This window comes from Dermacentor andersoni, chromosome 1 (assembly GCF_023375885.2).
Source record: "Dermacentor andersoni chromosome 1, qqDerAnde1_hic_scaffold, whole genome shotgun sequence".
Taxonomy (NCBI): Eukaryota; Metazoa; Arthropoda; class Arachnida; order Ixodida; family Ixodidae; genus Dermacentor; species Dermacentor andersoni.
Window position 1 is genome coordinate 354,391,713 of NC_092814.1, and position 16,465 is coordinate 354,408,177.

General features: G+C 47.2%; 1 protein-coding gene across 1 annotated transcript in view; it reads left to right on the forward strand.

The window, feature by feature from the left end:
* crb (cell polarity complex component crumbs) overlaps window positions 1-16,465 on the forward strand; it is a 223,778-nt gene that overhangs the window by 98,921 nt on the left and 108,392 nt on the right. The window contains exons 2-4 of the mRNA XM_050166508.2: window positions 1,573-1,823; window positions 4,904-5,189; window positions 7,089-7,217. Coding sequence (XP_050022465.1) covers window positions 1,573-1,823; window positions 4,904-5,189; window positions 7,089-7,217 — 666 coding nt within the window. The remainder of the gene's footprint in view (window positions 1-1,572; window positions 1,824-4,903; window positions 5,190-7,088; window positions 7,218-16,465) is intronic.

The following is a 16,465-nucleotide window of genomic DNA, read 5'->3' on the forward strand; positions in this document are numbered from 1 at the left end:
GTTTAAATTCCCAGGTACGCTGCGGTCCTCATTTAGTGGCGAAATTTTCCCGCTTCGAGTGTCTCCTTTACAACGCTTGAAAGCACTACAATAGGTAGTGGCTGCCTTTGAAGGCGCGCAACATGGTAGGCTACTGCTCGGTGCCGCAGTGCCGGACGTACGCAACGGAGCCTGGTGTCAGCCTTATTCACACGTAGCCGCAGGACAAGAAGCTGCGTGAAGCTTGGCTCGCGAAACATAAAACCGGCAAACAGTCATCGGCTACCACTCGGGTATGCAGCAAGCACAGACGTGAGGAAGGTTTCTGCTACGGCGCCGCGTCTGCGATGTTCGGAAAACGCGCACTGAGACGCTCGCCCGAGTCCGCTGCCCGACTTATGCCATGAAGGTTTGGTCTATGAACTTGTCGGTGCTATAGATACTGGCAAGTTCACTGGAGTGGAAAGGGAGCGGTAAGAAGCACACTAAGAAAAGTATGGCATATGGTTATGTTTGTGTTATGCATTAATGCACTGGATTACAAAAAAAGCAGCAGCGGGAAATCGCACGCTGAGAACACCGAGAAACATACAGTGCAACCCAACTCCAGAAATAATATTGACACGTCCAAGAATTTAGAAGAAAAAAAAAGATTGAATCGTCGCGACGGCACATCACACGTAGGCGCCGAAGTCTCTACAATGAAATTATTTTTGAACAGCTCTGATAGCGCCCACACAACAATGGTTGCTTGTATACTGTCAAATGCTCATGTTCTGCGGCCTAAAGCACATGGCACGGTGCGAAAACGAGCACGCGGCGAAAGCGAAACAGTGCGCGGACAAGCATGCAGACGCGCAGTCGGTCGCTGCGAATCTGTGCGATCGCTGCATTGAGGCTTCATTCTATTACGCTCCATTTAGTTATACAAACACTATAAGAACATATTTCACAAAGTTTGCTTTCAGCGTTTACCTACCTTTCACGCAAAAAGCCGGTTCGGGAGACTCCATCGCGGCGACCGCGCGCAGTGGCGTTCACTGTACGTATTCGGTAAAGAGATAGCGTCTGTAAATGATTCTGTGCTTTCAGTTTGCCCAAGATTATTAATTGGACAGTAAAAAACTTCTCTCGTTTCGAAAGTACTTACAGAAATGTCCGGGAGAGCTCGCGCGTGGTGTTTTCAGTGAGCGCTGACAGCAAAACCTATGAGGAGCGCGCCACGTGATCCCTCATACTACGCCAGCGAGGCGCTTCCGATAGATGGCGACTCCGTAACTCCTCGCCGCCAATAGTACTACTAGTACTTTGTGTTTTATTTCTGCTGCATTGCCGTACCAGCTGTACAGAGAACACGGTCATCATCGGCCTTGCACTTACGTCATTTTGATGGGCTGAAAGATTTACCGTGCTACCCAGATGCTTTTCTGTACGGCATTACGATACGGCTAAAACTGCGTGACATGCCGCGGGCTCGCCCAGTCTCCAGACGGCTGCCTGCGACAGTTCCTCTCCCGCCGCGTCGCGTGTTTTGCGTGCGATGGACGTGTGACAACGTGGTACTCATCTCTTCCTTCTCGGTGTTCCGTGCAGGCCTCACCGTGGCCCTGCTGTGGGACCTGGCGTGCGCGGCGTCGCAGGTCTTCCTGAATGGATCCACGCGCCTCCTGCTGAACGACTCGCAGCCCATACTGAGCGCAGTCACCAGCCTCACCTTCCGGACGTGCAGCAATGGAACGATACTCCGGCAGAGCTTCGGCAACGACTCCATCTCGCTAGCCGTGCGCTCTGACGGTCCGCTCGAGCTCAGCTGGTCCGTCCAAGGGGTCAACGATTCCGTCACGGTTCGTGCAGTGCAGACTATTCTAGTTCTGTGGGCGCGACTGCCCTCTTGCCATCTGATTGCTGTTGCGTGCAGTGACGCCTATTTCATTTTGGCACCGCGTGCAGGCGCGTCTGTATGCTCTTCATTGTTAACCCAACGCGATAGCTCAGTGGATGTGGCGTTGCGCTGCTCGAAACCGTGGGTTCGATCCAGGCTGTGGCGGCCATGATTCGAAGGAGGCGCAATGCAAGAAATGCTCACGTGCTTAGATTTACGGGCATGTTAAAGAACCCCAGGGGTTCATAATTGGCCTGTGGTCTCCCACTACGGCATGTCTCATAATAATATCGTGGTTTTGGTACTCCAAACCCCACCATCTTAATGTAATTTGTGACTGGTCGCAAAAGACATCCAGTGTGCACGGGGCTATTTTAAGTTAAAAAGAAAAATCCTATAGTCATTGCGGCCCCATTATGTCTAGGTCCTTGGATGCATATTAAGCAAAAATGGGCAGTAAGGTTTACAGAAATGCAGTGAAGTTGACAGGAAAGATGCTCACTTACAAATGAAATGTGTATGAAAAAAACACTATACTCTGTTGCAGACTATACTCTGTACACATCCTTGAATGATTGACAGTATCCATTCTCCTTCTTTTATGTCCGATTGATTGCTGTTCAAGAGTAAATATGAGATGTCAAGTAATACAGTCGGACCTCAATATAACGGACAAAGATATAAGGAATGATTGAATATTGAAAAGTAAGTGTAAAAAGGTTCGCAAATACATGCTAATGCAGTCTAACCTCGTTATAACAAAGTCTTATCGGCCACAAAAGTATTTTCGTTATATCCGATATTTGTTACAAGCATACACATAATGTCTGAAAAAAAAAAACGCGATTAGGTCTATACCTAAAAAACGCAAAAGCGCGTGCCCCCAACGGGCCAGCAAAGTGTCTACTGCAAATTTTTATGTCCCGTTGGCATCTTGCTATGCCGATACGACGCGCGGGAGTATCAATATATTACATACACACGCTCGGCACCGCCGCGAATACGCAACTGTGCGATCGGTGTTATCGCGCTGGTTCGGTACGTCTGCTTGCCGTCTGCGGTCAAACCAAGCCAAGCTGCCGCCGCCCACATACCACTCGGACATAGAGGGGCCCGCTCGTGGATCCGTACTCTATATACTACAGTACAGTCCGTGCGTCTGACTTCGCGCTGGATCGCCCGTAAGGTATACGAGTGCGAAAAATTTGATGTCGAACTTCCTGCGACGCCGCCGGCCACACTTTAGTCGCTAGGCATAACCGGCGCCGCTTCGTCAGGAGTCGACACCAGTGTAGTGGTTTGGTGCCTATATATCGACGTGGCGGCAACTTTGTTCATTGCCGCCACGTTTTCGGCGTTTTCGGCATGCCCGAAACACCTTGCAGAGCCTGAAATGTAGGTTAATATCGTTATATACGTTGGTGCTATGGGTGGTGGTGACGCAGGGAAGTCGGAAAACTCGGGCGTCTAAAAGATAATTTGATTTTTGCTATCAGAATATATATTTGAGGCACTCGCAGGCACAAAAGTCGCAGCTTCCCCCGAGAAGGGAAGCATTGATTGCGATGGCAAATTGAATTCTGCAGGTTTTACATGCCAAAACCACGATATGATTATGAGGTAATCCGTAGTGGGGGACTCCGGATTAATTTTGACCACATGGAGGTCTTTAACGTGCCTTCAATGCACGAGACACGGGCGTTTTTGCATTTCACCCCATCAAAATGCGGCCGCCGCGCACAGAATTGCGATGACAACTTATTGGACAGCTATATGCCGTAATGTTAGTAGTTTTATGAGCAGCATAAACTGCTGTAACCATTCGTCTACTAACCAAATTAACACGCACGGTGTCACACGCGCACAGGAAAACACGAACACATCTAACTCGATGACCGCGCACAATCGCTGTCAGAATGCTGGCGTGATGAAGAGCGGCAGCAGCGGCGAGCGAATTCTCCTTTGTGCTGCACCTCGCTTCAACGCGAAAAAGGCATGCGGGAACACGACGCACACGAAGCAATCAGCTATCTCGGCCCGACTTGCCTTCGAACCCGCCGCAGATTACCTCCAAGATAGGACGCGCGCGGTCGCGCTCATGCTCAGCCGCGGCTGGAGTAGAAAAGATGCGCTCTACCAACGTCTCTTAGGAGGCCTGTGCACTCTGCTTTATGAGGTCATGCTACTTGGACCTAACTTTCCACCATCAAGCCCGGTGTTACGAAAGCGGTGACGTCAAAATCACGGCGGCTTACACGGGAGCATCCACCTTAGATTTCGTGGCAGCCGGGCAAGGTAGCATGACATCTTGAATCGAAGTGCACAGGCCTTGTGTTATCTAGAAGGCGTTGGCTCTACCCTCCTGCTAGCGCGCAGACATCTCCCCACTTCTCCCATTGCGCCCGCGCGAAACGTCGGCGCGCATTCTCCCCGCCTTCCTCCCTTGCGCGCACCAAGCCGCCATCCTTCTCGGGTCACCCTCGCATGCTTTCCCTCGCCTTACAGCATACGACGTGCGGCCGCGATCTTATCGCACTTGGGACTTTATATGGAACCTTATGCCGACGGCGGCGCAAATTAGACTGGAGTGTCCATATGATTGCTGTCGCAATAAAACTTGCTTTGGTGATGGGGGGGGCTATATGGGATACTGTGTCAGACCCGGCATTTTCGATTTCGTTGTAGCAGGAGAACACTCCATTGAATTAAAGCATGTCGAAACAAATTTTAGATTGACTTCGTTATATACGATAACCCGTTAAATCCACATTCGTTATAAAGAGGTTCAACTGTGACGAATAGCGGGTATAACGAAGGTATTTTCATGTCGGATGAAGCTGTATTATAATGAGCTTTGATTGTACGAGAACTACAGTGGACCCTGGACGTTCAGTTTCACATGCCATTGCTGTGATACTGTTTGCGCGCCATGTTTTCGTGATTACCTGCTGAAAAATGTTGCTGCAGTCGAAATCTGCATTACTTATTCTTCAGTGCTTAGCTGGATGCTCAACAGTCTGTCCTTTGCTGACTGGCCCTCAGGTGGGGGCCAATGTGACGGACAACCAGCTCTACTGGGTCTCCTTGCGTCCCACATATGGCCTGGTTTGGCTGCATGTGGGTGAACAGCAGCCTGTGCTCGTGGCCAGCGACACCATCAGGCCCTACCTACTCTCTCTTGCATCGCAAGCAGCTGTGTCAACTGTGGTGGCACCTTTGGGGTTTCGTGGCTGCATCTCTGGAGGCGCCAATCTCCCCTTGGCCAGTGCACATGCTGAGGGAAGCCCCACATGGGATGCCTGCCCTCTCCCAGATGTGCGGCATTGTAGTAAGTAATGTGCACTCTGGATCCAGGATCCTGGTGTCTACTGCATGTTCCTGTTTATTGTAGAAGGCCTGTGAATTGGTTGATTTTTTTAACACATTCACTGCACCAGCACTTTGTGAGGTACGTATTCCTATGCGTCGGGACACCGGTGAGTTGTGCAGTTTCTCAAGTTCCACAGAAATGGTGCCTCTTGGAAGCAATTGAAAGCAGCACAAATTTTTTCGATTCGTTGATTTCTAGCTAAGATGTTGCATGCACACTACAGCAAAGCTCTCCACAACCACACAGGAAAAATCACCGCCATGACCCACCTGTGACCTATGTTGCAGTGAACATGTGAACATGTGAACTTTGGCCTGATGGTGCCTGGCTATCGCCATATTCATTGCATCTATGTTCACAAAGTGCTGGCCAGTACCTCAAATGGCGGTTGTTGCGGGTGAAAGAGTGGCAAGCTTTTAATTCATGTACAGGAATTGCTTTGGCAGCTCAGTGTGGCGGATGCATGCAGTTTGGAAGAGGTTCATTGAGTTGTCCCTTAAAAATATTAGAGGAATATAGGTGAATTAATCTTTATTTAGATAGGGAGATTGTGTGAGCACTTATCTCGTCTTATAAATAAATTAAAGAACGCTTTTCTAAAGAAAAAGAAATAGAGTGAAAGGAAGAATGAGAAAAGTGCTCATTCACAAAAAGTGCCTGCTTTCCCAATAATTCTTGGAAATAGGTGTGGCATTATGACCTATGAGTTGATAGAAGTTCTCTTTACAAAGAAAAAAAAAGGTGAAGATTGTGTCAGTGTCCCATTCATATTAGTGTGCATCAATGTAACCAAGTATTTAGCTATGGGGTTTTAAGTATCTTCTATAGTGGCACTGCCTGAGGATATTTATCTTTTTTTTACTGCATGTTTATGCTTGTGGTAGGTTAATTTATTGCTGGCTCTTGTGCATGCACATGAAGCTTTCGTTGTGTGGCTTTTTTACTAAATGAAGGCATTTCCAATTTCATAACTATTACATTTGGTTCTCCTCTTCTCTGTGCCTTTGTTTGCTTTGCTAATTTTAGAAGCTATGCAAATGACAAGTTCAACATCGTGCTTTATGTTTTCGCAATACCGTGGCTTGCCGCAAAACCAGCAATAATGAAAATGTAAATGCATCTTACTGGACCCAGATTGCGTCTAGGCACCTTCCTGTCATATGGTCATATGTAGCAAAGTGACAGCATCTTCAGCATGTACAAATAAAATAAACACGCAATGTACTTTGTTCCTTATTAAATGCTCATGTAGTCAGCACATTCACATGGCGCCCATGTCATCCACTGTGTGGCTAGTAACAGTTTCTGAGCAGTCAATAGGTTGTCATAGATGGTAGCACATGTCAAAGCCAAATACTAGCTCAATTTGGCACAAATATGTGATGCCCTATGCTTGCACCTAAATCAAATTTTGTTACCCACAGGCTAACTTCATTTGGTATGCTGCAAATTCATGACAGCCTTCAGTGAAGGCTTCATCGATAGCTCAGAAAGCTGGCTTGTTGGTGGTGTGTACAAAAAAACAACGAATGTACAGGTTCATCTTAAAACTTTTTGTGCGCAAACAAACGGACAAAGAATAGGGGCAACACAAGGACGAGCGCTTAAGCGCTCGTCCTTGTGTCCTCGTCCTTGTGTTGCCCCTATTCTTTGTCCCTGTTTGTTTGCGCACAAAAAAGTTTTAAGATGAATCTGTTCCAACTAGGCCGACTCGCTGTTATGAATGTACAGATGCAGTGAAAGCAAATGTGAATGTGACATGGTGCATATTTAATTTTAGTGCACTGACAAGCTCTGCTTCCAATTTTGTGTCGCCTGACTTTGATTTGGCTTCTGTTCACGTCTCTATTCTTACAGAGGACTACCGGGTGGACCCATGCTTTGACTACTACTGCCAACACGGTGGCTTGTGCACACTACAGGGTGGAGTGCCCAAGTGCCTGTGCACAGCCAGGTACAGTGGCGAGCACTGTGAAAAAGATGAGGGTAAGCCATTCACTCGAAGCCCTGCTCGTGCTTGTGTTAAGAAAGTGCACTGTTGTTGCACTCCACTTGTGGTGGCAAAGGTATAGTGTTGCCAGGCTTTGAAAATTCTGCTTCAGCATTGTACTCCTAGATTTCTTAGGAAAACGAGAAAGGTAACAACACCTTTCCTGGTGTGGATTCTAGAAATCCATGGAAACCCTCATCACTGGGTCATCTTTCTCTTAGCTTCAGTGTGGATTTCGATCCAAGGGCGGCAGCATGGAAAATTCATAGGGACACATACTTTTATGCACTTACAGAAAGTGATAACATTACCATGCGCTGTGCCATTGGCACTTCCTATTGGTTAGGATAGGATAGGAATAACTTTAATAAAGTGCCGGCAAACGACGATTTAACGAGTCGTGACGCTGGCCAAGCGTCGACCCGGGGTTATACTCTACTCTGCACTAGCCCCGTTGGGCCCGTTTGTAGTGGGTCACGAGGCTTGTGCTTTTCGAGCGCACCCCGGGCCTGCTGGACGGCCCATAGTTGTGAGTACTTGTCTGTAGACTGCAGTGCACTTTGAAGTTCTGGCGGGTAAGTCCTGGAGGTAGCTGCCGTCGGGAACCTGGCACAGTCCCACATGATGTGCCATTGGTCCGCCGGACCCGCTGCACAAACACCACACAGCCCACTCGGATAGAGCTCTGGGTGAAGCACGTGCAGCATTGCGGGGGCGAGGAGTGACGCGGTCTGTATTTGTCTTAGGATTACGGCCTCCTCCCGACTGAGTGCCGGGTGGGGAGGCGGCATTGTCCGTCGAGCTAAGCGGTAACACTTGGTTACTTCGGCATAACTAGTCAATCTGTCCTTGGTTTCGAACCACCACACGGAACGGTCACTCTCGGGGGCGCGGAAGGTAAGCGCTCGCGCCGCCGAATGGGCCGTCTCGTTGTGGTTCGGTGAGGATGCACACTCGCCGGCGTGCACCGGGAACCACTTGATACGGACGGTGCTGCCGCGGTCTTGAAATTGGAGCTTGCCGATGATGGCGGCCGCCGGCGCGCATATTCGCCCCTTGGCAAAATTGCGCACGGCATTCCTCGAGTCGCTGAGCACGGTGCGACACTCGGCCTCGGTGATCGCCAGAGCGATGGCAACCTCCTCGGCGTCTGTGGCGTTCGTGCACCGCACGCTCGCTGCCGTTGTCTTGGTGCCGTTAGCCGCCGCAACGACCACTGCTGCGAAGCCTTCCCGCTTGTATTCCGCGGCGTCCACATACCGGGCGTGCGGGTCTTGGGCGTGTTGTTCGGTGAGGGCCTTGGCCCGCGCCTGCCGCCGTTCTTGGTTGTATTCTGGGTGCATGTTCTTCGGGATGGGGTCCACGTAAATGTGGGCCCGCGCCTCATCTGTGATCTCGCACGGTTGCCGGCTGGGAGCTTGGGGGTTGTAACCCAGGGACGTCAGTATACTGCGCCCCGTCTTGGTGGTAGAGAGGCGCTCGAATTGCGCGGTGAGCTGCGCCTCGGCTATTTCTTCTAGGGTGTTATGGACGCCGAGCTGCAAGAGCCGAGCCGTACTCGTGGTCTCCATTAAACCCAGCGCCGTCTTGTAAGCCCGTCTGATCAGCGTGTTGATCTTGGTCCTGTCAGTGACGTGCCAATTAAGGTAGGCCGCAACGTAGGCAATGTGACTGATCACGAACGACTGGACAAGGCGCACGAGACTGTCTTCACGCATGCCCGCCCGTCGTGTAGAGACTCGATGTATGAGCCGGATGGCGTCCATTGCCTTGGTGGTAAGCTTGTTGACGGTCTCGTCGTTGCGGCCGCTCTTGTTGAGCAGCAGGCCCAGGACCCTGATCTTGGGAACTTCTGGGATGCGTTGCCCCGATGCAGTCACAATTTTGATGTGATCACACTCCCGAAGAGGAGCGCGCTTCCGTCCCGGTCGAAGCGGTGTGAGGACGAACAGCTCGGATTTGGCGGGCGAGCACATTAGGCCTGTGCCATCAAGGTGCTGCTCGATGGCGGTAACCGCCGCTTGCAGCTGTTGCTCGATGCTGGCGTCGGTGCCACCGACCGCCCACAGGGTAATGTCGTCGGCGTAGATAGTATGCCGGACGCTGGTCCCCGCTACTGCCCTCGCTACCCCGATCATGACGAGGTTAAAGAGCAACGGCGATATGACCGAACTTTTAAATGATACTATTTGCTCAAGCCAGTGTTTCCTCCCTACTGCCTTCTGATGTGGCAGCTTTTTTAGTAAATTACATCCGTTCTAACCTGGGACTATATTTAGGTTGGTGCTATTGGGCTAGAATGAAAGGCGCAAGACAAGAAAGATAGACAGAACCCCTCCTAAACGTCATTAGCTGAAAGTGTGACATAATTTTGTTATGGAGTCAGCTACGAAAAGTGTTCTATAAATAATCTCAAGCATCACAGAAAGAATTCTGGCACACTCATATACTGGGGAGCCTGGAGACCAAGATATGGGTTCTCCATTTTTTTTTTTTGCTTGTTGCAAAACCCACAGTTCGTGAAACTTGTAGTGCAGGTCAGAGGAGAAAGCATTATTGACAAGGGAAGTGTGAGGCAATGATTAACTTGTTTCTGAACAGGAACAAAAAAAGGTTCGACGAAGGAATCGTTCCACTAGGCAGGAAATGATTAAGAATTTTGTTGCAATGATTTGTAATTAACTTGTATGGCACCTATTAGGTTGATCACTGTATGCTAATGATGTAAGAAGATGCACTTCAAGTAGGCATGCACATTTGGATATGGGATAGGCAATAATTTTTATGAAACTTGTATTTAGCAAATATTTTATGCCAATATGTTTGCGTGACTGTTAACATTTTCCTTGCACTCCATGCCATGCATTGTGCCAGTGCTACTGCATTGTCAGAGAATGTGTTCAAATGTTTTGTGCAGGTTTAGGTGTCATCTATAACTTCTCTCATTTCCATGGTATTTTTTAATGCCCTTGTTGAAGCATGAGGTCACGGGACCAAATGCCAGCTGTGGTGGCTGCATTTTGGTGGAGGTGAAATGCAAAAATGCCTGTGTCCCGTGTATTGGGGACACGTTAAAGATCCCCTGGTGGTCAAAATTAATCTGGAGTCTGCCACTATGACGTGCCTCAGAATCAGATTATGGTTTTGGCACGTAAAACCCCAGAATTCAATTCCTCGTTGAACATTGGTGCCTGTTTGTATTGAAAATAACTTATTGCTCCTAGATAGTATTTGATTCAAGTGAATGGCAGTGGTGCTGCCACTTCATTGCATGCTGCCTGTCATCTGCTTTGGCTTGCCACACTCAGATGCCCTTGCACTGTGGTCCTAATTTGTTTACATTATGTCTTCTGTTCATGCCATTTTGTGTAATTCATGATGGTTGTATAGTGGTATGTAGATAGCTAGAACTTTCTTAAAAGATACTGATGGGTTAGTTGGTGAACCATGATATTGATGCAGTGCACTTACAGAACTTTCTTCTTTTACCTTCGAGGTGAGGCATGCTTTCATGAGCCTGTAGTGCAGGTTGGTTAATGAAGGTGTGAGCTGTAGAAGTTTGATGCACAGATAGTCAAACCTTGATATAACAAAAACCTCGATTAAAAGAAATTCTCAATGTAACGAACTAATTCGATTTGCTGATCTTAGTTGCATTGAAAAACGTGTATTATATTTCGCGATTTTAACGAAGTAATTTTGCGACCCTGTTTCGATGTAACAAAGTTTTTGGCCAATTCAAGCGTGTACTTGGAGCCTGTATGGCTAGTAAATCTAAGAAAAAACAATAAAAATGTCGGCGGGGCAAGAGTTACTTCAAGCGTCCTTCTGCGTGTGAAGTTTGAGCGGCAAAACCGACATCAAAGCATGCGCGCCGGAATGTGGTAGGTAGGAAACACCGCTGCGCCGTTTGTCGCGTTGGTAAACAACTTGCGGAGGCCGTGGGGCATGCGGAACCTCGCAGCGACAATAGAAACACGATAGCAGACGACTCCTGCGCAAGATGGATGTGGAGAGAGTGAACGCGCATTAACGTGTTCAAGCACGCTCGGGGAGGGGTGGGCAGGAGCGGGCGTCTCTTCCTTGCCCGCGTCCGATCGCGGGCCTCTTCGGAGGTCATCTCTCCGCGGAAAATGCAAAGGGTGAGCCGAAATGGTAGGTGCCTTCACGCGCATTTTGTTGTTCCCGCGCATCTAGTGTTGGCGGTCGCATAATCTCAAGTGTCCGAGACGCGATGCGAAGCGCTTGCTCCCGTTGTGACTTGCGTGTTCGTGGTCACACCGGTAAAGCTACGAACCTTACTTCTTGTAATTGCCTCTTTGCTATCGCCATCAATGCTCCGTCTTTGTCGAAACTGTGGTTTTCTTTCTTTTTTTTCTGCTCAGGAGGAATATCCATGTCTTTTTACACTTTTGTTTTTCATTTGTAGGCGCCCACTGCGGGCAATAAGCGCGGTCAGCTATGGCGTTCAAAATTTATGGGGCCGCGCAACGCAACGCACGTAAATCTCGGAAGCCGTGAGCCACTTCGATGCATTGCTCTCGGCGCGATCTGCACCGCACGTGCTGTTGCTCATAACTGCGCTAAATCGACTGTTTTATCCGAAGTCCGTAATATCCGAAACGCCTCACTTCCGAAGCTTTCGTCGCGATGTCTAAAAACTTTATTGAAAAGTGAGTGACGAACGTCCAAAGTAAAAAAAAAAAAAAAAAAAAATTGCAATTTCGTTCGGAAGGTGAAGCATTGATTGCGATAGCAAATTAAGCAAGATAAGCGCAGCAGCAGCAGCGAGCGAATTGACCTTCGTGCTGTCTCTCGCTTCAACGCGAACTAAACGTCGAAAGCACAGCGCATACGAAGCTACCGGCACTGGACGCACTTCGTCCGCATCGCAGATCGCTTTGATGCCGAAGCCCGCGCGGGTGCGCTCTTTGTTCACATCGCAGATCGCTTTCAAGATACGGCGGGCGCGCACTTTGCCGACTTCGCAGATCGCCTTGAAGATAGGCTAAAGAAAAATACTACTCTCAAGATCTACCTTCACTACTTAAAAACAACCCCCAAAAATTCTGGCGGGTGATTTCACCCAATAGTGGCTCGCATCGCATTTCACTAAGTGATGGGAATCAAGCTCCAATCAGTGACAAGGAATGCCCAGTCGTCTTTAATGAATTTTTTTTCATCCATATTCACAGTAGAAGACCACTCTAATCTGCCGGAAGTCACTGATCAAGACTACCAGTACATGCAATCCATAGATGTAACAGAGGATGGTATCGCAGGTCTCATAAATAACCTTAAGTTGACTACTTCTTCGGGTGTCGATAATATTAACTCAAAAATTTTAAAGAATACAGTCACGCTATCTAGCAAATTTTTATGCAATATTTTCCGCCAGTCGTTATCATCAGGCCAGCTTCCCTTAGACTGGAAAATAGCAAAAGTGATACCAGTCCACAAAAGTGGTAGCAAGAATTCCCCAGAAAACTATTGGCCAATATCATTGACAAGTATTTGCTGCAAAATGCTTGAACATATCATTGCATCTCACATATATCATCATCTGGAATCAAATAATTTTTTCTTTATTAACCAACATGGGTTTAGGAAAGGTTTGTCATGTGAGACGCAGTTACTAGAATTCACTACAGACTTGCATTTTAACATGGACCATAATCTTCAAACAGATTGCTTTTTTCTCGACTTCTCCAAAGCCTTCGACCGTGTGGCTCACTGCCATTTAATTTCCAAGTTATCCGTTCTCAAATTAGACTGCTTAACGCTCTCCTGGATTCGTAACTTCCTAACAAATCGTCAGCAATTTACAGTCGTTAATAATTTTACGTCACCCCTTGCATATGTCAGTTCCGGTGTACCGCAGGGTAGCGTACTAGGACCCATGCTTTTTCTTATTTACATCAATGATCTGCCCAATAACATCTCATCCTGCATGCGTGTTTTCGCCGACGATTGTATATTATATCGACCAATTCGCAGCCTTGATGACCATCGCATTCTTCAAGAGGACCTTCATCTCGTTACCAAATGGTGTGAAGACTGGCAAATGAAACTTAACTCATCTAAATGCCAACTAATGACATTCACGCGAAAAACATCAACTCATAGGTTTTCCTATTATATAAACTCAAATATAGTATCTCGGGCATCAGCATATAAATACCTAGGCGTAAATCTTACACCGAGCCTTTCCTGGTCCTTTCACATTTCAAACATATGCGCAAACGCTTCTAAATCTCTTGGGTATATTCGTCGCAACTTGCGTAATTGCCCGTCTAACATTCGTAAATTGGCATTCATATCATTTGTACGCCCTCAGCTTGAGTTCGCGTCCCCTATATGGTCTCCCTACCATGAATACTTAATCCGCATGTTAGAAGCCATCCAAAACCGAGCTAGTCGATTTATTTCTCGAAATTACAGCTACCAGTCAAGCATTACCCAAATAAAACTCGACCTTTCCCTTCAATCACTGAGTAGCCGACATGACATAGCACTCCTGTCCTTGCTCCATCGATATGTTTACCAAATCAAGCCATCAAACTTGCCACTGGAACGCGCGTCTTGCACATCACGACGACTTTATAATGATTTAAGCCTCACTCGCATTTATGGCAACACTAACGCATTTAACTTCTCGGCTTTACCACGAGCGATTCGGTTATGGAATTCGCTTCCTAATAGCACTGTCGCTCAAATGAGCAATGATAAATTCAGACAACTACTAAACCTACAGTCATCATAACAAATATATTCATCTGTACATATGTCATGTCACATAATACGTCACTTTTTTTCTTCTTGTTATTGTTGTTTCAATTTTGTTTGCTTTGTGTACTCGCGCTATGTATGTTATTTTGCGCGAGTGTTACAGCGCTTTTTATGTTAGGGTGAATTGTACTTTTCATTCCTTTCCAGATAACTCTTTGTATTGATTTAGCATTTTTTTTTTACACTGTTTTGGAAGCATGTGATCATTACAAACATTTATAGCTCTCACATCTTTTAGTGCTCATAGATCTGTTTTCTCTTGTCATTTGTTCAATGGCGCCCCCCTTACTCAATGCTCCCCTTGGGGCCTGTAAGGTACTTTAAAATAAATAAATAAATAAATACGGTGGCCTCGCTGTAAGCAGCAGCCGCCGGAGTAGAACCCCCCCCCCCCCCCCCTTTCCTCGCGCGCTAAAGAAAACGGCGCGTTTCCGCCCTGCCTTCCTTGCGCGCGCGATTGTCGCCTGACCGTCGCAAGTCACTTGTCAGCCCGTGTCGACACAGAAAAAGTGCATTTTATACACCCGATTAAAAAAAAAAATGCCGCTAATTTCGTTTGCTGTAGCCGATAGTCCGTTGTAGGTCTGTTAAAAGCGAACTTCATTGCATTAATAAAATAGGCAGAACAAGCTAAGTTGTTCCGGCATATCCGAAATTGGTTGTACGCGAATCCGTTGTAACGAGCATAGACTTAGCAGAAAATTTCACTACACCTGCGCCAAATGAAGCCTAAGGGCTGCATCGCTAGTAAAACCGAACCAGAACCTAAAGTGCACTATAATTGCCATAATCATGGAAGTGAACTGAGCGAACATAACCACGGTTATAGCCAACTCCTTCGGTCCTCCATTTCCTGTTTTTGCGACTCTTTCATATTTGCTCTTTCGTTGCATTTCTCTCTAGTGGAGGTTCCATTGTTCTGTCACTGTGCCGTCTTGTTTGTGCCACTTGTGGTGCAGTTCTGTATTCTGTATACTGTTGTGGCGCGGAGCTCACTCAAGGAGGTTGTCAGATCAATAAGCAGCTTCGGATAATGTTTAGTCACACATTCTTTGGCATAGTTGTTGACGGTGCCACTTAAGAGATAGTACATTGTAATATGCATGCTCAAGATAGTACATTGTAATATGCATGCTCAACTTCTGGCTAGGAGAAGGACAAAGAAAGAGGAAGACAGAGAGGTTAGCAGCCACTGGCTTATAATTTGTCATTAGTGGGGACCTTCCTTACAACCCTGCATAATCGGAAGAGCAGGTCCATTGGTCCTGTGGTTGTAATTTAAACAACTTTTGCATGACCCAACGTATAGCTATGCAGGAGAGACTTTTCATACTGGAACTAAAGAAACCTCTGGTCTGGTTTTGTAGTGCGCATACTGTAGGGCGTGACGTTTCATATGTGTTTTAGTTCCACCATCTTCTTTTTTTCTTTTGCTCACTTGAAGCATGGCAAATGTGCAAAAACCTCTTGCAAGTTGAAATGGTAGAAGTGGCCTTATATCGCAATGTGCGCACAGGTAAAGGCATTCTGTTAAAACTTAGTGAAAGTATCCTGGTAATTTTTATCTTAAATGCCGGATTGGTACGCATAGAACGAGCTCTGTTATATTTTTCTATTACTCCAGGTATTTCAGTTACAAATGCGCATTTTCACTTCAAGATTTGTGCCGAAAGGCCAAATGGCTGTTCCACCACTGTGCTTACTTTTGCATTTTATATATTTAAAATATGCCTCATTAGTAGTGTGTCAAACAGCAGAACATTGTTTTCGAAAGATACTATGTGAATATTCTAATATTCGTCCTCCACTAGTATCAAAACGCGATATACAAGTTACCCATTTTAAATATTACCCGCCGTGGTGGCATAGTGGCCTTGGCATTGCGCTGCTAAGCCTCAGGGTGCGGGATTGAATCCCGGCCATGGTGGCCATATTTAGATGGAGGGTGCAATGCAATAACACACATGTACCATGCATTTGGTGCATGTTAAAGAACCCCAAGTGGTCAAAATTAATCCTGATTCTCCCGCTATGGCATGCCTCATAACCATACCATGGTACTTTCACTTGATATCGAAGTATTTAATATAGTCGAATCTCGTTAATGCGAACACGCTTAATTCTAACTGACGCTGTGGTCCCGTCAAAGTTATGTGCATTCCAATGGGCGAAAACGCCCGGTAATTCGAACGCGCAAGAATTTGCGACGGTTAATTCGAACATACTGCGCTCCGACAGTGCTCTCAGCAGCGCGCCAAATCACCCGGCGGCGCCTCCGACCAGCATTCCCCTGACCCCGCCATGGAGGAAGAGCTTAGAAAAGACGCCTCAACGCCGCGCGCGAGAAAAAAAATCGTGGTGGAAATTTGTGTGCAGGCGTGTGTGCAGGCGCGCGTCACCGATTACTTCTGTTAATGATAAGTTAGTGACTTCTGTTACTATCGCGGCACCTCAT